Source organism: Drosophila albomicans, chromosome X (assembly GCF_009650485.2).
Source record: "Drosophila albomicans strain 15112-1751.03 chromosome X, ASM965048v2, whole genome shotgun sequence".
NCBI lineage: Eukaryota > Metazoa > Arthropoda > Insecta > Diptera > Drosophilidae > Drosophila > Drosophila albomicans.
Window position 1 is genome coordinate 16,091,570 of NC_047627.2, and position 21,763 is coordinate 16,113,332.

Here is a 21,763-nt window from a genome sequence, read left to right on the forward strand (position 1 = left end):
AAAAATCAAAAGTATTAAGAAATAACAAACGATGTTTGATTTTCAACTTTAACTAAAAGTTAAATATTCATATTGATTTAATAAAGCAAACATATTTAGTGAATTTGTAAGTTTTCAATAGCTCAACTTAACATTTGATGGTAATTATTCTCGAAAATTATTTGCTATTTAGCTTCCATTTAAAATCCCTACATCTCTACATCAAACTTTAAATGTCTTGAATGAAATTTGAATTTTTTGTTGTGTGTTTGAAATATGTTAACCTGAAGACAGCCGCTCATCTCTAGAAAAAAGATGGCAGCCAGACGAAAGTAGATAGCAGACAGAACAGTTGGCAGCTCTCATTTGCCAGATGGCAGTTGCCAGTTGGCAGTTGGCAGTTGTGAGCTAGCCCCCGCAATTGATACGACATTTGTTGCTGCACTTCACTTTCCTTTTTTTACGTCGCTCTGCTGTAGATTTCAGTTGAAATTTGGCCCATTTATGGAGGCCAAGCTCTGCCGAAATGGCAATGCCAATGGCCCAGAGTCCAATTGATGGCAATCGAAGCATTGTGGCGACTCTTGTGACAGTCGAACGGACACGTAGAGAGAGAAAGACACGTAAAGGACACGTAAATGAGCTATGGCCCAGAAAAGGTCGCTCCGAGCAACACAAGCACATAATGGGGCGCAGAAATCAGTAATCAAAAAAGGAGATGAAAAAAAAAACATCATAAGTATTGACCGAAAAAGCACAAAGAGTGTGACCAGACAATGACAGCATCCAATAAAATGCAACAGTTTATAATTATTCAGACACAAATTAAAGAGAAAAATGAAATTAAATTGTTTTGTTTTGTTGCGAATGCGTAATTCAATAGCAAAATAGAAAAGCACACACAAAGGGAGAGAGAATGGGATTTGTAACTATATCCCATAAATTGGCAATAAATAAACAAATAATTCGATAAGCTTTTCTATAGTATAGTGTAGTATGAAATTTGCTATATTTCAATTGAATTTAAAATATATTCATTCGCACTACTCAGACTGAAGCTATCCATTGTTGATATTCTCTTACATACAGGGTATTTACTATTTATATATAAAACATTTCAGAGATTTATGTTGACATTGGCCATTTATATAAATATTTGCCAAGCTTACAGTGGCATTAAATTTGTACAGCAAAATCACACTGTAACGAACGCTTTAGAACTATTCTCTGGTGAGTCAAAAAATCAATTTATTGTTGGCAATAATATTTAATTGTAAGCCAAATATTTTGCAGTTTGTTTTGTTTAGAGTGCGTACTGTAGTCCATTATAATTCCTTTCTTGAGAAATGCGATTGAAACACACGAGAAAAATCTATTGCTTGCCATCTAATCAGTTGTCCTTCAATTTATTCTTGAGCTTTTGCTGCCTAGCTACCATTCACTTTCACTTTCACTTTTCTTCTTTTACTTCTCATTGCGTCCGCTCATTTTGCACAATCATCAAGTTTTGCTCCCAACAAAATACTATATGCTAATATTTTTTTGCCTTGTCAACTTCATTAAACATTCCATTGTGAGCTGTGCTTTCACTCGTGGGACTTCGCTCTGCTCTTCTCAATTGGCAGCAAAACGAGATACACGATGAGGTTTAAATACTCTTCACAGTTTTGCTTAATTCTACAACAATTTGAACACAGTTTTAATGTTAATGTTTGTCAACATAATATGTGGTCAACGCTGTGCATTGCTTCTGAGTTTACAACTAAGCTTTAAGTCTGCATATTTTTGTTTAGCCTACAGCGTTAATTATGTTTCACCAAATAAATTGGAGAAATATGCTTGACATTATTTACACAACTATGCTTGCATTAGCAGCATTTATGAAAAAAACCATTGTACTTCAGAAAATTAGCATGCCTTGGGCGAAAGCATATTCCAAAGGTTTTTTTTTTGTATTTGATTGAATTCCAGCATTGACTTTTAGTTACGCAAATGAAATGAACTGATAAATTCTGAGTCTCTGCCTCAATACTCAATGTGCGAAATATATATCATTATTCTTGCGGGAATTACTTCATGGAGGAGTCGAAGGAGAGTAAAGTCGAAGGAGAGTAAAGCGATTTTGCCATTCGTGTGTTGTTCTGTTAACAGGCAACGCAACTGCAGCAACAGCAACAACAACAGCAACGACAACAACAAGAGCTACAGCTTTTGCTGCTTTTACGACTCCCATTCCACACACTCATAGTATTGTGGAACTTGTTGCTGTGCAAGCCACTTTAGAGCTGGACAATTGCCCAAATTGCTCAACACACAATACATATACATGTATATATTTAATATGTATTTGTGTGTGTGTGTGTAAGCATTTGACTTTTGACTTTTATTGGCAACTTGAAGGCAAACTGGGCGAACACAATTTTATAAGGCCAACGGAAAAGCCAATAAAAAAAATGGAACAACAAAGAAGGAGAGCAGCGAAAGCAAAACAACAAATTCAGCGCAATGTGATAATAAAAACTGAAAAACAATATACACACACACAAACAGAGAAAGACGCTCACATAAATGCGCATATGTATATTTAATAGGACACAAAGTGCACAACAGCAGTAATAGTCGCGCTAGACTGCTCGACGCACAAATACCCTTCGCATATGTAGTAAAATACGAAGCTCAATGACCTTGAGAAGAAGCACTGAAAATAACTTTGCACACTAGGTGGCGCTACTGCTGCTTTCATTATGTTGTTGACGAAAATGACGGTTTCGATAAAGTGCAAAGTTAACAACACAGCAAGTGTGTAGCTAAAATTAAAGGTTTTAACATAGTTGGAGTATGAAGTGCATGAATTATGTGTTAAATTTAGTAATTAAGACAATACCTCACTTATTGGCCACACATTATTTAATACCAAATTGCACCTAATGGCATATTTCTCTCACTTAACTCATATAGTTTGAACCCAATCACAAATAATCAATATTCAGCAACATTTTTAATCTGTTCTCTGTGATATACATACATATGTATGTATATGTATGTCTGTGGTATAGAGACTTTAAAGTAATGAAATTGAAATAAACTCATTTTGCATAATCGTAGTAGGCTTATTTACGTAGAAGTCAACTACCTTTCTGCGCATAATTCCATGGTATAATTATTTGAAAAATTTATAGCATACTTTTTGGGGCAATTGCATCAAATATTAAAGCCCGACAACAACAGCAACAACAACGAGGGCAGCGGGAGCGACAGTGCGAATCAAATTAAGCAACTGACCATGAATGTGCATAAGTAGCGAGTGGGCGTGGCATAAAGCACCCCACCGCAATGTGTGTGGAGAAACCGGAACACCAACTGTGGTCTTAATCCGATTTATTGCAGCACGAAACCAGCAAACAGCAGCTACAGCAACAGCAACAACGACAGCCAATTGATGCGTAAATGTTAATGAGAAGCAGAACACATGACATTTAACGCTTTTTTTTTGTGTACTGCGAATTCCAACATGAATGAGAGCGAGAATAAGAGAGTGGGAAATGTGTTAAGCAGGTGGCGAAATGAAAAGCAAAGCTTAAGCAAATAGCTACGCTATTGCGTTGATAGACTAAATAAAATCCCGTCTAAGCTGCAGCAATGCCATCTTATAATAGGTCCACGCAATGTCGCATTGATTTAACTTTAAAGTTCAGCTCCTAAAATAGCATCAGTCTTTCCATTTTTTTAGTCTAAGCTCAAGTTGTATTTTAAGAAGAGATTTATGCGAATTTTTTAATCATTATTGAATACAAAGCGAATACAGCATATTAAATGAAATGAATTAACTAAATCAATATTCAAAGCAATTCACAAGGCGCAAATAAATATGTCAACTTTGTAGAAGAGTAAAAGTGAACTGTGAAAATAAGTAACATATACATATGTATGTATGTATGTCGACTATATTTCACGGCAGACAAATCAATAGGATTTGAAATGCGTTTTGCATTTTTGATAACTCTATTAAGCTCAAGTCTTCCGGTGCCAACCGGCTTTTGCATTGTCTGTCGCTGTCGTTGTCTTGTGTTTTTGTTCAACTGTCTGCTCATCAATAAACAATGTATTGTGAAAATATTGCGACAGCAATAATGTAAACAATATGGTTTTGGCATTTTCGCTCTTCTCTCCACGACGCTCGACACATTTGCGAGTGCACTCAAGCAAAATGCTTGACTCCTGCTCGCCTTCCCTCCTCCCACTTTCTTCTCATCCCTCTTCGTTCTCCTCTTGGATAGAAGCTACCTTTCGTTTAGCAGTTTATGCATTTTGCATTAGCATCGAGTGAGCTGTGGCAACTTGATGTGGCATGTCATCGATATGAAGGCTTAACAAGCACAGCAACTGCACTTTTAGACCGCCCCTCAATCTCCCCCCCCCTGTTTGACACTTTCTCACCTTCTCTACATTGTGTTGCATTGCGTATACGCAATGGGGGGGCAACAACATCTGTCATAATAGCCCGAACACAACGTACAGGCCACAAGTCTAAGCTGAGCTGAAGCTCGCGCAAACACTCTTGCATAATGAAGCTTCTTCCATTTATGCCACATTTTTTTCTCCCTCTTTCCGAGCCAATTTTCAAGCGTTTATCATTCAAGCGAAAATCTAGCAGCACAACACAATCAGAGAGAGAGAGAGACAGAGACGGAGACGGAGACGGAGAAAGAGGGAGTCTGGTAAGTGGAAATGACTTGCTAGTCTTTAATCGTGGCAAAGAGAAAGAGAGAAAAATGTGGCAAAGAATTTCAGTCTGAAGTTCGGTTAAGTAGACGCACGCACAGAGTGCGTAGGTGTATGTGTGGGCGAGTGTGGCGGTGTGTGTGTGTGTGTGTGTATGTGTGCAGACAGATGGCAAATGTAACAATGTAAAATCGTAGCATACATTTGCGGGCAACATTTCCGAATGCCGCAGATGTGATTATAGACTGTGCGAAAGAGTCTATGCGTGTGTGCGTGTGTGTGTGTGTGTGTGGGAGTGGGAGTGTGTTAGACAAACCAAGCAGCAGCAAGCCTTGCTGGTGCAGAAAAAAAAGGGTTTCATCAACTGCTGATGCTGCGGGCACAATGGCAAAAACCGTTTCAAGTGCTTAATGCGTGTTTGTACGAGTGTGTGTCGTCTCTGTATGTGTGTGTGTCTGTGTGTGCGTGTATCTGTAGAGAACAACCCATGAAATGTCTAAACACAATTTTCACTTGAACTGCCATCGCCTTTTGGCAGTCGCAACTTAAGCCTTAAAACTCAAACTTGACGCCAGCTCGAACTATGTATGTCTGCCTCTTTTCGTTTTCCTCTTCCCTTCTCCCTATCTCTTTCACTTTCATACTCTGCCTGTGTCCCTACTTTCACTTTCACAGCGGCATGTCTTGGCTATTTGCAGAGCTTTCTGCCGTCGCCTTACCACTTGCCACTTGTGTGTCTGCTTTTGCGGCATTTCACTCAAGTGCCGGGCGAACGAACACACTCAAAAGATTGCACTCTAAGCGTCGGCGTCGCACACTTTTTGCAATTTTCATTTTGGCTAAACGTCATTTGCATTTGTGTTGTGTTCTCTCGGTCCCCCTCTTACAACAGGCATTCAACACCAGCTGCCCTGGGGGCAGCAGAAACTTGTTGTCGAGTGGTTTCCCAGCGGGGCATTCGATTTGTCAGCGAGATTTCTTGTGCGTAGGCACAGGAAACAGCAACAGAAACAACAACAGCAACAGCAACAGTCACGGCGACAACGACAACGACAACAATAAAGAGCTTTGTTTGTGCCCACACAGCGTATGCGTAATATTCGTTTCATGGTGTTTATTAAAAGCTTAAGGCTCAATCAGCGTTCTGCACTCGACGCTCAACGCGCTGAATGGTGCCTGCAATCACAATTGAAATCATCTGCCAGTTGTTACACACCGCATTTGCGAATACTCTAACTAAATACTTGTCAAATCTGTGTGCTTAAAAAAGTAAGAAAAGCATAAAAAATTTACTTATTTCATGAATAGTTTTGGATAAATGCATCATCGCTTGGTTAACTACACGTAGTTAGCTCTCTTGTATAAGTTAAATATATAAATAAATGGCAATAAATTAAAAATAATATTTAACTAAGTTCATGTAAAGCAATGTAAATAGAAATTGCTGAACTAAGTTAATAAAGTGCTTAAGTTTATTTAATAAAATCGCAACTACAGAAATCCTCATTAGTTACTTTAATGTGCTTCTAAAAGCAATTTATAATAAATAAACAAACTCTTTGGACTTGACATAGCTCTCTTATGCTTATTCAAATATTAATTCAAACCGCAAAAAGTCGCAGCTTGAAGCTTCGTTGTTGTCCACGTTGTAGGGTGAACGTGTTTATAATATTTATACGTCGCTTTGCACTTGCTCGTATCAGAATAACTGATTTATTTATGTTGTTGTGTGAGTGTTTGTATTTACATTGCTTTTGATTGCTGAAGCAATTGTTCAGCACTGAGAGCGAAAACGTCCAAAAAAAAGGCGTGGCATATGTGTGTGTGTGTTATTGGCAATTATTGGACTTAATTCGAAAATCTGAGCAATTGACTTACAAGCATTTGCCATTAAGAGAGAGCCAACATATAACACATGCTGAGATAACAAGCTCAGGCTCAAGGACAAGCCAAGACATTAGATATCGAATCGAATGGAATGGAATGGAATGATGTGGACTCAACTGCACTGAACTGAATCGAACTAGAATGAACTGAACTACATACACGTAGAGTAGAGTGAACTAGCAACTGGAAGCAAGTGGCCATATTAAAGTGGCCAAAAGCAAATTGATAACAACATGTTCAAGCTCGAGAGCTGTTTGCAATCAAAACAACTGCCAAGAGGGTAGCATCAAAAGAAGTTTGTAGTACTAAAGTGGAAGAATGATGCAAAGCAAAAAATAAAAACAAGTATGAATGGGACAGTTAAGTACGCTCGAATGTGAAATACCCGCTATCCAATTTCAATAAAAGTAGAACAATGCAGTATTATTCTTAAAATATACAAATTTAATTTACCAATGAATACTGAAATACTGACATACTATTACATTCAAAATATACCGCAGTATACAAAATAAACTAAGACCTGTCAGCAGCAGACGCTTTTTGCCAAAAATAGTGAAATATACAGAAGGCTATATTTGGTTTATCAATATAAAATATATCACAAAATATACCAGATACACAGCTAAAAAACTAAAACCTGACTTTTTTGACATATAAAATTCTTTCTTAAATAACTTCTATAATTTTTATCTGATCTCAATCAAATCAGATTTTATAACATTATTGTAACATGATTTAAGAAGCCGCCACTTTATACATTGCAACAACTTTGCTTCCAACTGCCGCAATGCAGAGAACAGATTACTAACAAATACTTGTGCTCTTTGCATCAGTTTTTATTTGATGCATGTATCAGATGCCACATGTTGCAGCATTAGAAGCAGCAACACTACCAGCGAGTTTCCATCTAATTGGCTGCTGTAAACAGCTCAATGTCCATTTTTCAAGAGCCATCTCAGATGTCTAAAGCTAGCCAAAGGAGTTGAGCAGTATTAGTCAAGGGCCACAATAACGTAACGTTGAGTAACTGCAACTACAACGACATCGACAACTGCAACTGTAACTGTCTAGTGCTGCGATATCCATTGCAAGTTGATTGAATGTCATAACTTTGCCGGTCAGTTGCGACCAAATGGGGCATGCAGCGTTTGCGTATGTGTGTGCGCTTTACACATAATTCATTCGCTTGCTAAAGTTTGACCATGCAACATGCAGCGCATAACGACAGCAGTTGCTTTCCCACTCTGTTTCTCTCTCTCTCTCTCTCTTTGCCTGCTCGTAAATTATTCATAGCAGCGCCCACACAAATGCAACAGTTTGTTTGCCTGCAAGCGCAACGTTGCGTATGCATAATTTGTTACAGAAATACATACGAATGGACAAACAGACGAACAAAAATACAGATGAAGCGAATGGCAGACAGATAGAACAAGCGAAACACAAACAATGAATAATGTTGACTCAGTCTCGAGAAGTTCAATGTTTTGAGTGGCTGGCAAAAATTTCATTTTGTTTTCGCTCAATGCAAAACTGTAATAGAAATCTAAAGATAAGTATATTCATTTCTTATTTTAGTTTATATTGACATCTTCCCAAATAGCTTCAGCATTTTGGAAGCCACTCAAGGTGAAAGTCAAAGGACACAACTTTATCAGTATTAGTTATTGGATTTGTAATTGATTATAAATGAAACTGGATATATTTCAAGTTCACAAATAACAAAATGTTATTGATATGCTGTCTACAATCATCAGTTGACTTAAGTTGTATTACATTTCAATAATTGTGGGGTTATAAATCGACTGGCTAAAATCGATGTTTCTGATAGTTTTCGATTGATTTGAAGATATCGAGCTAAAGACGCAAAAAATTAGATATGTATGTATGTTGGCATACGCTCTTTAAAATTATTGACCGACAAAAATAGGCGATATCGATAAATATTGTTTAACTACAATCGAAATTATGCTTTCATATCGATAATTATTAATCGGCTAAAAATCGATAATTTTATAGATTATTTATCGATTGGTGAAAGTCTATGTTTCCGGTAATCGTTTGGTCTCTTTTTCGTTATGTATTATGGTATGCTATTCCTATGCATTATGTATGATACTATCGATAATTATCGACCGTGTGACACCAAGGTTATCGATATATCAATGTTCAATAGATTTCCATAAAACACAAACACCATACAATTTATATAAATCGACCCACTGCCAATTTTGTAGTAGGGCAAACCAGAAGAAATTTTGAAACACAATTAAAAGAATATAAATTCAATTTGACAGCGCAGCAACCTAAGGCATTTTGGGGTGCTAATATCTTAGATGCTTGCGGATAGCATTCAGGTGGAATAATAGTGGTGGGGCACCACACACATACATACATGCAACGTACACATTTACATACATGCTATGCATGTTTGTGGTGTAACAAAATGTTTGGCACTTACCCGCACTTTGCGCACCGTCTTGCGGCTATCGTTGCGTATGTTGATGGTTACGTTAACATCCTCGCCGTGTGTGTACCAACCCTTGTCGAGGCTGGCCTTTAAGCCCACACGACCGTCGTGCAGCAGAAACGGTTTATCCACCGATCCCTGTGGTCCGCCGCAAGGGCCAACGCTGATGCCCCCAATGCCACCTGTGACTCCGGCATTACTATGCGGTGGCAGCATGCCGCTGCCAGTGTTGTCGCAGTGCTGCAACGAAACGAAACGAAACGAAACGAGGCGACGACGACGATGCAATCGCTAGATTAGATGCTCAAGCACAAACCTTTTACTGGATTACCGGTTAACCGGTTACTCTTGTTTCTCTTTTCTGTTGTTGGTCGCAAGAAAAGAAAAAACCAAACTACAACAAAAAAACAAAAAAAAAAAAAAAAGAAAACACTATTGCTAAGCTACTTAGGAATCGGTTAAGCTGCCACAAACTGAGTGTTACGTGACCAGATTCAATTGCCACACACGTTCGTTATATTTTTGTGTACATTGCAAGCTATATCAGAACGGTTATCCGTTAATTGATGTTGGACACAAGTGTCGCTGCCTCTGTACAATTGAAAATGTTTACATGTATATTTTTTTGTTTGTGCTAAAATGCTGTTTTCAATAACCTGCTTAAATCTTAACTTAACTCTACCTCAGATAAATTGAAATTGAATTTGGAACAAAATATGTAAAGATATTCATTCATTCAATGAATCTTTAATTGAAATTTATCTCTTACACATTCCTATACCTATTATTTCAGTTTCAGCAGAAAAGTTTAAAATTCGACAGTCCTTTTTTATAGTTAAAGTTACGTTATTTTAAAAAACTTTCATACACTATTATACTAATGAAATGTTCTAATTAACATAATGTTTTTTAAATATTTTTTGAAGACTTTAGACCATATAGTATTATAAGTATTCACTTACCTCCTGAAAGGACTTGCTGTAGCAATGAAAAGGATCATTGGGACACTTTTCGATCTCGCTCTTGCTGCGGCCAAAGCGACCGCTGAACCTAAACGATTTTGGTGACAATCGCAGCTTGGGGAACGAATCGCCGCGTTCCGATTTGGATTTGGACTTGCCACAGCCACCGCCACCGCTTCCGCTGCCAGCGCTGCTGGGTGCCGCATCGTGGGCGTGAGCATCGCTGCTCGATGGGGGCGTGGCACTGGCCGGAGGCGATTGCGCTGCCCCAGCGCTGTGTTGTCCGGCATAGGCGGCATATTGCTCCGGAGCCTGATGATGAAAGACATCGGTGCGATAGATAACGCGTACTCCCATCTTAACCGAGGCGCGACGATGGAACTTCTCATCGGTTTTGTCAGCTATAAGACACAGAAGGAGGAAGACAGAGGGAGGAGAAGAGAGGGAAGACAAGGCCAATTGGCCAATTAGAGAAACGATGCATAAAAAAAATGTTGTTGTAGTAATGTTTGCCGTTGATGTTGCCGCTGCCGTTTGCCGTTGCTCGCTTCGTTTGTATTGTATGATTGATTGATTGATTGATTGAACCGATTGATCGCTTGATTGAAGAAGTGAAAGAGAGTACGTCCGCAAAAATTTTGTAACATAAATCAGTTTTGTCGTTCGTCTTACGTCCAAGTGATTGCCGAATGATTAGGTGATTATTGATGTTGCTGTATTTTTTTTCAAGTGCACATTGCCAATGCTGTCAGTGTGTGATTTTTGTTGTTGAAAAGATTCAGTAATTAATTGTATTTATGGGTTTTGGAGCTTGAGAGGCAGGCGGCTGGCCACTTGAACGGTTTTTGTTGTCATACACATTATTATTAAAATTACTATAATAAGAAGTTTGCTTGATATATATGAGCAATGAACATGAATGAAACTGAACAATGAACATACTACACAAAAGTGCCCTGCAAACATTTGCAATGCGATCGATGCCAAAACGTATTTGTGAAACTATCGATATCGATAGTACAACTGTCATGCGATTAATTTTGTGGTGCGGAGCATGTTTGCAGGGCTGAAACGAACACAGTGTGAGAAACTCACAAACTCACAAGAGACGACAGTGTAAAAAGACACACAGAGTGATACAGAGACAGACAAAGAGAGAGAGAGAGAGAGAGAGAGAGAAGGAGAGAGAAAGAGAGAGGGAGTATGGAGAATACACACGTGTAATTATAGTTAAACATGTGAGGCAGATAGAGAAAGATTGCATTGTACGTACATGGAGAAAGAGTTTCGCTTGAGCATTCAAAACAGACAACGATTACATGAACTGCAGTTCGACTCACACACACAGTCACACGTACACACACATATATACATTCACAACAAATACAGTCAGACAATCAGAGCAAGACACAAGATTAATTTGAACTGAAGCCATCAAATACCAAAAGAAAAATCACATCAGTAAGACACAATTAAAAAACAACGAATACTTTTTTTTTGCTTTTTGCTACATTGATTTGGTTTTTTAATTTCTTTTTTTTTTTTTGTTATTTCAACACACAACTTGCTGGCAAGACAGAAAGCAAGAGATGCACATCAAGGCGTAAATACACTGGACAAAGGACACAGGACACTGGACACTGGGTACTGTGGACACTGAAGACTGTGGACACGTATAGTGTGGACACAAACACATTGTCATTGTCGTCCCTGCGTGCTTACCTTGAGCCGAGCAGAGACAGCAGCAAGCGCAGTGATGCATCATGTGCACCAGGCATCTGCACAAGAAATTTGCGATTTGAGCGCATCGCTGCGGCACTAGAAACGCTCGACGACGCTCTGGAGGAGAAGGTGGAGTTGGAGCTGGAGCTGGCAACGCCAATGGACGCTCAATTGGCGCTGACGGATCGTGGACTCTCGGATTGTTTCGCTGACTGGGCCTCGCTTTAGGTGTCGGGCGTCGCCTGCACCTTGGGGCATCAACTCATAGTTGCTCCTCAGTGGGCTCAGCTGGATGGTGATTGAATGGATTGGGTTGGATTGGTTTTCGATAAGTGCAATACACAATAAACAACACACAGTACAGCACAACACGAAAAAGAATTGAAGCAACTGATCACACACACACACACAGAATACACAACACAGCACAATAAAAAAAAAAACACACAGCACACACAGCACAAATACTAAGATGATGTATTGGGCTACAAAAAAATGCATATATTTCCCTCTTTTTCTCTCTCTCTCTCCCACACAAGCATACGCACACGCACAAAATGTTTGTATTATTTAGCTAGTTCACTTTTGGTTATATTCATTTGGAACTGAGCTGTTGCAAATTATGTTAAAGTCGTACCATATGTTGCCTTCATTGTTCGCTCGCAATTCTCATACATAATTTGCGAATTGTAATCAACTGCTGAGCACAAAGGATTAATCCTGATTTGCACTTGAATTCATTCCCACACACACAAAACTGAAGGCACAATTTGGTAAGTACATAAACTAGTAATGTGTATACGTATTTTCAGATATATTTCATATATGTATATAGTATGTGTGGCTGAAGACATACATGGTTAGAGTAGATACTTAGGTATGCAGTACAATTCACAGTTACCTTGCCAAATGCCCAAAGACAAATTGGTTGGTGGTGGGGGAGAAGGGGGAGAGGGAGCGAGAGAGCAACGGAGGAGGTATCAAGGACGAAAAATGAAAGCAAGGACAACGCCCATCGGCAATTCCAACGAAATTCGAAAGGAAAACAAACTGAAAAACGAAACTTGCCCAGCTGTTTCGACTCCAAGAATACTCTGTTAACGGTGACAAAAACTATTGCATACTTTTGTGCGCACACTAAATATTCAATATGTGTATAAGTAAGAATGAAATTCTTAATCGACACTCAATTTGAATTTCGTTAGCTTATAAATGCCTATGCTACCCATTTCGCACTGCGCTACAGGGCAGGGTATGAGTGAGGGAAACCAGCGAAAAATGGCATTGCACATCCAATTCCCCATTGGCCAAGCGATTGGACAGACAGACAGGTAAAATCATCGGCTCGTTGTGCATCTGGTTTTTACGGCATGCATTTTATATTGATTCTATGTTCGTTTTCATTTGCATCGTTTTTTTTTTCAATTTCTATTTGCATTTCTCGAGATTTTATTAATTTCCAACAGCAGTTGCCAGTAAAAGAGAGAACTAAATAAAATATTATGGGCAATCCGAAATAAACAGAAATCGAATCAATCAGAAACAACAATTCTTGCACATCCTTGCTGACGTCATAGGTGTTCGATGGTATTTTTCCTTCACTCATTTCATCTCTTTTGTTTAAGGGGCATGGGTTTCATCAATAGACATAGACATAGACATATACATATGTTTGCAATTAAACGTTGAGTCTTGTTCATTTCGATTGTCATATTAGACGGACGTCATTATCTTTTGGCTGAGCCACGACTCACTCTCGATATTTGGCCCGATTAGCGCTGGCAATGGCTTGATGAATGAATGAGTTTATGAATGAAGCAAATGGTAATGAAAGCTGTTTTTCTTTTTAAAAGATGTGTATGTTTATGATACCTAACTAAACTTTCAGTCTTCTCATTAAGTCCGACTACAGAATTATTCAAGTCTGTTTGTTTCCGTGTTGAAAGTGCATTGAGGTTGAGCTGTGGCAGAGCTTCGGCGTTGCCCGTAAACTTGCTGAATTGCGATCAGCAGCTTTATGAGCTGTAAGCAAGAGAATGGTTTTCAGAGTGCTGTGTTGAGCTTTAACCTGAAAACTCGATTGTTGATCAAGCTTTGCAAGGTGTTTTAAGTCATCGCCGAGCTTTCAGCATAATTGCACTGGCTCAATGCAATAAATCTCAATGGTAAAGGAAGCTTCTATTATCACGGCGAACAACCTTTCGCAGCTTCATGCACCGCAGTCTCTTCCATCGACTGTCCATCAAAGCTCTGTCACAGCACTCTCTTAATACCCCTTTGTTACTGTTGTTGTTGTTCAGTGTCATTTCGGGAAAAAGAGTTGTCCTTCTGTTGATACTTGTATTCAATATCCGGTTTCTCTTCACTCGACCTTGCTTCGTTTTTTTTTTTTTTGTTTGCTATTGCTGTAGCTGTTGTTAATACCTCACCTGAGCAGTAGTGTGGTGCGGTGTCCTCCAAAATGAATGAATTTGTGGGGTGGTGTTAGGTCGGTGTCCAAAATGTTGTTGTGGGTCTTTTTTTTGTGGGGATGGGGACAGAGTGTGAATCATGCAAAAAGCTTACCAATGAAGCAACGGACATCATAGCTGGTGCCAATGGGAGCTCCATAGTAACGTTTGGCCGGCACCAGTTGGACACTTGGTGGCGCTTGGGCGGTCAGCGAAAGGGTGAACGGATGGGCGCCATCGCCTAGACGCTTCAGCAATGCCTCCTGAAATCATAGACAATGCAGAGTTGCTCGTATAAGTCACTTTTGTAAATTGAATTTTAGCATTCGAATTGATTAAGAAGCAAACACAAACTCTGGCAATGAAGAGCACAAAAAATTGATCTCGCATATTATCAAAATGAAAGGTTTTTTCAGCTTCGTTTTTTTGGGAATGCATTCCAGTATTTTTGTGAATCTTATGGCATCAATTTCGGAATTTTTCGCCAGAATCAGTAACAAGATTTTCAAGTGAAAAAAAATACTATCACAAGAGTACTATATTTTTTTAAAGTACAAAATTGTTTCCAAATAAAGCAAAATGCATATACCACATAGTATGCATGTTTTGCTCTCAGTGTAGCCAGAATTCGACGCATGAGAAATTTACATAGACAATTTAGTCGTAACTGGGGAATAGAAAATCGCGAATATACAATTGCAAATATGAATGTTATTACATCGGACAAACTAAATATTGATGAATTGAGTTCAATTGTTTTTTTTTTTTTTTTTTTGTTAATTTGTAATTGAGTGTGTGTGTGTTTTTTGGCCTTGTGATTATCCAAAAAGAACCATTTCGAATTTGGCGGCTTTGTTTTGGGCTTTGCTTTTGTTGTTTCTCCACTGGTTTTGGCATTTCATTTGCATTTGATTATGTAGTCGGCATAACAATAATATATATATGTATAATACTATACTGGTCTCCTATGCTCTCCTGTGCTCTCCTCTTTCTGGTTTCTGGTTCTCTCCCGAGTGTTGCCCTTGGATTTATACTTTAATGTCTTATCGTTGGCGCGTGTATCTGTGTATCTGTATCTGTATCTGTGTATCTGCAGCCTCAGCTGCGTTGTGCGGGACAACACAGCATGGCCACAAGGGCACTTCTCCACCTCTCTACCTTCCTCGTCTTCTTCTTCCACTTCCTCTGTTATTTTGCATTAACTTTGGCTATGACTTTGCCTTGAACTGCTGCTGTGCTGGCATTTCAATGAAAAGTATTTAAAGACACTTCTCTACCTCCAATTGTCTCAAGACTCTGTAAATGTTTTTGTTCTAATTTCAGTGCGTTTCACTTGCCTCGCAAGAAGAAAGAAAGAAAGAGAGAGTGAACGCAGAAAAGGAGCAAGGATGTCTCCTTAAGCTGCAATTGTCAGACAAAAGTCGCACAAGGTCTGCGTCTTTGGGCCTGAAAGATGAATGCTCAAAACAGTGTACAACACACAGTTTATCTGCTGTCGCTGTAATTCAAAAAGTCTGAGATACTGTCGGGGAGAACAAATCTTTTTGAGATGATTGCACAACTCTTCGAAGTGTTGTCGTCCAAAACAAATTGAAATGCCATTTCGACATTGCTATAGAAATATGCTCAACTTACATACATATATATTTAATGTTATTATTGCAATGCATATTTCTATAATGAAATTAATTTACCTTCTTCAATTTTGCTTTAGCTCTTTAGAATTTAATAAGAAATTCCGTTTACTACTCTTACCTTATGCAAGTTTCTCGCCTATCGCGTATCAATTAATCGCATCAATCGAGCTACAACTTTGTTGGCTGTTTGTTATACACAGCAATCCATCCGTAAAGCTAACAATTTACCGCTTGACACACTAACAATTGCCCCCCTCCCTCTCCCGAAAAACTCTTCGGGCTTTTCAGCGGGTTTTTCATTCTATTCTTAAAACAAATTTTTGGGCAGTACTTTTGCCTCGTTTCGTTTCCCGGACAAGTTATTAAAGTCAAATTTATTTAATTATGCATGTTTGTGTTTGTGTTTCAAGGAGCGTCTACTTGGCTGCTAACAGTAAATAAATAAGTAAATATATTATGCAAATCGCAGGCAGGACAAGCGAGCAGAAAAACTTACTGAGACTGAGTCTCAGAATCGGGCGGCTAACTGATTGCCCAACCAAATTCTTGCCGGAGTTCTTTTCCGTTGGCTGTCAAAAATGTGATGGCTAAATAAATGATTGCATGTCAAAATTTAATAAAACGAAAAGTTCAAATTGAAAGTTTCTGCGGGACTCAACTCAATTGTCCGCAGACATACACACAGACATAAACACAAACACAAACACACACATACACACAGGTATCGTAAGCTTCTGTGGAAACAATGTACAAACATTTGTTTAGCTTTTAGTTAAATGAAATTGATTTTCAATTGATTTAAGTGCGGTAAACTGCCCTGTCTTTTAATAGCCATCGAAGCAGTAAAGATACGCAGCTCAGCAGCTGCTGAGGATGCTGAACAATGGCAAGGACGCCAAAGGACACACAGGACATCGGCAATTCTCTTAAATCTAAAAAAGAAAAACACACAGAACGTGTAGCACGTGAGATGATGATAGCCAGCCAGCTCGTGCCATCAAATCACCACTACGAATGCCAAGGCAAAAGAGCTATTCGATTTATTTCTTTCAATCAACAGAACTGTAAAACGGAGAAGGGGAAAATAAACTGTTTCAAATTCCTGTGAATTTGATGTTTTATTAATCACTTTTTGCTTCGACTAGCGGCACGTGAAATCTATCTACCTCTATTTGTAACGGAGCGACTTTTTGGAAGCGTATGAGTGATATTACGTATACGTTGAATTCGTTGCAATTATGCAAATAGGCTTTAAAATAGTAACAACGATTTAAGTTACTCATTTTCAGTAATGCAATGCTAAACAACATTCACATTAATTAAATTGTCGTTCATTTATTATACTACTATTCTAAAATTTATTTAATTTTATGCACATTTTGTTGAATTAGAAATTCTATTAAAATCTCTGTCGAAATCTTATCATTGTCTTGCTTGAAATAATCAAAATCCTATAAAAATACTAATCGAAATAAAATTGTTGGTGTCTGAAGATCTTATCTATTCTACAAAGTGTTGATTTTAAATTGTGCCAACTTCATAACACAGATATAAGATAGAGAGTCAGCATAAATAGCAATTAGCGATTATCGCTCGATGGCGCCTTTCAACTGTATCAGCAGACAGCGAACAAAGTTTTCCAGCAAACCGCTGAGACAGCAAATCTATTTCTCTCTGTATATTTATCTCGTACCTCACTTACTTGCTTTATAATATCTTCCTAGCTAGCTTTGTGTTTTGGTCCCCCTTGGTGATTCGTTACGAAGGTGCTAAAAACCGATGTTCGCAAGCGTTTCCCCAAAGATACTACACCAATTTTTTATTGCAGGCGGCATTTTTGTGGGTGGCTCTTTGGTTGTGGTTATTATATTGACTGGCAGTACTCGTAGACTAGTAAAGGGGGGACAGCGCGGGGTACAACGCACAAACACAATAAGTAAGAAAGCTACCGTCGAATGTGCACGACTGTGAGATACCCGCTACTTATATTGAATAAAATCAAAATAGTATACCAAAAAAATGTACTACATCGAAAATATACCATGAAGTACAAAATATATCAAATTAATATACCGCAAAATATTTGGTATAGTTAATTGAAAATATGCCATAGAGTGCAAAATATGGAAAATGAATATACCACATAAACAATATACCAAACGCTATATTTGGTATACTAATATACTACTACATTCAAAATATACCATGAAGTACAAAATATATCAAATTAATATACCGCAAAATATTTGGTATAGTTAATTGAAAATATACCATAGAGTGCAAAATATGGAAAATGAATATACCACATAAACAATATACCAAACGCTATATTTGGTATACTAATATACTACTACATTCAAAATATACCATGAAGTACAAAATATATCAAATTAATATACCGCAAAATATTTGGTATAGTTAATTGAAAATATACCATAGAGTGTAAAATATGGAAAATGAATATACCACATAAACAATATACCAAACGCTATATTTGGTATACTAATATACTACTACATTCAAAATATACCATAAAGTGCAAAATATTCCAAATATACCTCCTACCCTATGGGTCGCGGGTATAAAAAGTAAAAGCGTCAAGCAAAAAAAGAAAGAAAAAAGAACAACAAGAAATGATTACGCCCGTTGGCCTTGTTGAGTTTTGCCTATCAGTTTTAATGGCGCTGGAAACTTGGTAGCCAAGTTACGAAGCTGGACAGCTGCCTCGATGTGCCTCAGCGACTGCTCGACTGCTGTCGTGCCAAGTGCCAAGTCGCCTTTAAAGTGTCCGCTCGGCGGCAAAAAAAAAGGAATGTATGTTAAGATAAACACACCACACACACAGGCAGGCAATCAGTCAGTCAATCGATCCGGCTTGCAGAATTAGAATGACGATGAGAGTGAAACTTGAGACTCACCTGCAGTGGACTGAGAGATTCACGCGATGGCTCCTCCAATCGTGGCCAGATCTGGTGCAGCGACATGATGGCCTCATTGCAGAATCGCAGGCCCATCACCTCCTCGTCCTCGCGGCCATAGCTGCAGCAAGAGCAAAAGGAACAACAACAGGTAGAACATTAATGAAAATCACAATGGGAGCAGCTATTGTAGCAATTATTTATGCATTATGCGTACCACCTGCAGGGCGGGTCTCGCTCGCTTTTACTTTCTACCCTATTATCTCTCTCTCTCTGGGAACATATTTCTCTATACGAAACAGCAATTTCAATTTCGAAATCTTTGTCTGTGTGTTTCGGTTGCTGTTTGCGCTGTTTGTCAGTGCTGCCTCAGTTTACGAGCATTTGCGGCTGTGATTTATGGCGTTGCCACACAAAATATGCCACAGCTATTTCACAGCTAAAAGTTTCAGCGAATTGGCAGCACGTTTTTTGTTGGTTGGCAGTGCTTTATACAGCAAATAAACACTGAGTTGTTGGCACAAAAAAGATTTGAAAATTGCATTTCAATTCGTATACTACTTTTTACCTTTATCTATCTGTGGTCTACGTCTCTCATATAAATATTGAAAATGTTTAATTAGCTCGAGCTGCCATACTTAGAAGTTGGTTACATAATAATTTCAAGTTTCAGCAGCTCATTTCATTGCCTGGCATTTGCTGAGAAACTGAGAAATTATAATTTAGCTATAACTTTTACCACTTTTCAATAAGTTATCAGCTGTCAAAAATGCATTGAATTTTATAATAATATTGCAGAATGTAAGAATCTAATTATATGATAATAATTGTCATGACTAATTGATTGACTGATTGATTTTTACACAATATAGATTTCGAAACTTGGAGATGTTGCGCATTTTTGGAATGCTCAAATTGGCCATTTCAACGACTTTAAATCACGCATAAAATAAAATATAAAATTAAAAATACTCTTAGTCACTAAAATGTCACTAATAAAATTAAATAAAATGCCCCATCTGATAAAATATCATCCTAGCTAGAGAGTATGTGAAATTAGCACAGACAGCTCTTTAGCTTTATACTTAAAGAGGAAATCGCAGCGAGTTGGCAGCACTGATGTGGCATGTGTCTTGTTGCAACACATCTGTCCACTTTTCTGTGTGTCTATGTCACTCACTATGCATGTGTGTGTGTGCGTGTGTGGGTGTGTGTGATTGGTGTTGCTTGCCTTGCAAAAGCGCATCATCTTACCGAAATGTTAGCGTTAGCTGAGCATAGACACGATATCCTTGGATGGCCTTCGGGTCGACAAAGACAATGCCACGTAGCACCGATGGATTGTTGCCGGTCAGGGTTATCTCACGTGTCGGTAAATACAAGGTGAGCACACAATTCGGTGAGGTCTTCTTGTACACCCGCTGTGTGCCGAAATCATCCTTGTGCGTTGATCTATGAAATACATAGAAACAGAAAGAGAAAGAGAGAGAGAGCGGGAGCGGGAGAGACAATTAGATAAAGACAAATAGAGTTTCAGTTGCTGCTTATTCATTAGCCCACAGAATATATATAGTACATGCATAATTAACTCAGTTCGCTGCGTGTGGCAATCGACGATAAATCTGCTTAAAATTAGCCTGCAAACATTTTGCATGTTTATTAGCTCTGCCCCCAAAACAAAAAACAACATACATTGTCGTATGCATGCACGCAATTAATTGAAACAATAAACGACCGATGTCGACCACATGTGCAGCAGCTGCCGAAATATATTTGCATACATTTTGCATTATGTGGCAGCTTCAGCTTCATTGATTCGCCGATCGGATTTCATTGAGTGAAGGCGACAGCATTCTAGTGCATATGCAAATTTAAAGTGAACAAGCATTGTTAATGCCCCATAAAAGCCTCAAGTCTAGTCGTTAAATGCAAATGGTAAGTATTTTTAAAGAAACAGCTTAGCTCTTGCCTAATAATTATAGAAGTAAAATGTGCCTAACTGCGAAAAATCAGTTAAACACTTCATCTTACATTCAATATCTCTCTTAGCGACCGTGGTCGTTGAATGAAAGTAATGTAAATTCATTATTTAATAGGTCATCAAGTTATTGCTTTAAAAAAAGTGGAAGTGAAGTTTATAAGACCATCTAAACAATTCTTCGCTTAGCGACCTAAACTATGACCGTTAAATGCACTCTACAAATTAGCAGCCAATCACTTCTACACTGAACTATCTCAACTTTGACAGCTAAATGCAAAAGCCGCATATTTTGTGCCACGGAAATTGTTTGTCAAGTTCGCCAATTAAAATGAGTTGAATATTATGAAAAGCAGTGCTTATTAAAATAGAGATGGCTGCCAACATTTTGCCACAACAACAATAGCATTGTGCTCACCAACAAACATTGCATTAACAAATGTTTTGGGAGTGCTCAAAACCCGACAACCAACTTGGCAATTTAGTGGGCTCAACGTGGAAATCACGGTGCACGACACGCGGCACGCAACAACATGCAGCATCATCAGCATCATGTGAACAAGTGACCAGCCGAGCGACAGCCAATTAAAATTGTTGCCTCCTTCGTCATCTTGAGTGAGACACAGGGCCCCAAAAACAGACATTTGGGCAATTGAATTGCATTAGCAACGAGCAACGAGCGCAGCGACGAGAAGCAAGCTTTTTAATTAATTTCATTTGGCAGGTGTTATGGTAACCTTTGACTGTGCATCACTCTTCTCTTAAACTGCAGTGTGTGCAATTCACAGGTGAAACTTAATGAGGATGTGTTTTGTGCAGCCTGGCACTGGTTTTGAATTAAATCATATTTCCCTAACTCACACTTTGCGGTTGCTTAGGTAACTGCAGCTGGCAGGTTAGTCGAGAAAAATTTTAATTAGTTGTGTGCATAAAATCTATTTCAATGAAATCTTAAAATTAAATGTAAATTATCAGCTCACTCAGACAGATAAAACCGTTTAGCAAAACAACATTCGCAAAACTCAGTGACTGCATAAT

General features: G+C 38.4%; 1 protein-coding gene across 2 annotated transcripts in view; it reads right to left on the reverse strand.

The window, feature by feature from the left end:
- Positions 1–21,763, reverse strand: part of LOC117564156 (uncharacterized) — a 72,220-nt gene that overhangs the window by 6,890 nt on the left and 43,567 nt on the right. Inside the window, exons 3-7 of one of the 2 annotated variants that reach the window (XM_034242832.2) lie at positions 20,002–20,199; positions 18,748–18,868; positions 14,308–14,455; positions 10,021–10,421; positions 9,050–9,298 (exon numbers count right to left, since the gene is read on the reverse strand). In XM_034242832.2, the coding sequence (XP_034098723.1) occupies positions 9,050–9,298; positions 10,021–10,421; positions 14,308–14,455; positions 18,748–18,868; positions 20,002–20,199 (1,117 nt within the window). Of the gene's footprint in view, positions 1–9,049; positions 9,299–10,020; positions 10,422–14,171; positions 14,263–14,307; positions 14,456–18,747; positions 18,869–20,001; positions 20,200–21,763 lie in introns of those variants that run through there. The other variant, XM_052006305.1, reaches the window with a different exon arrangement.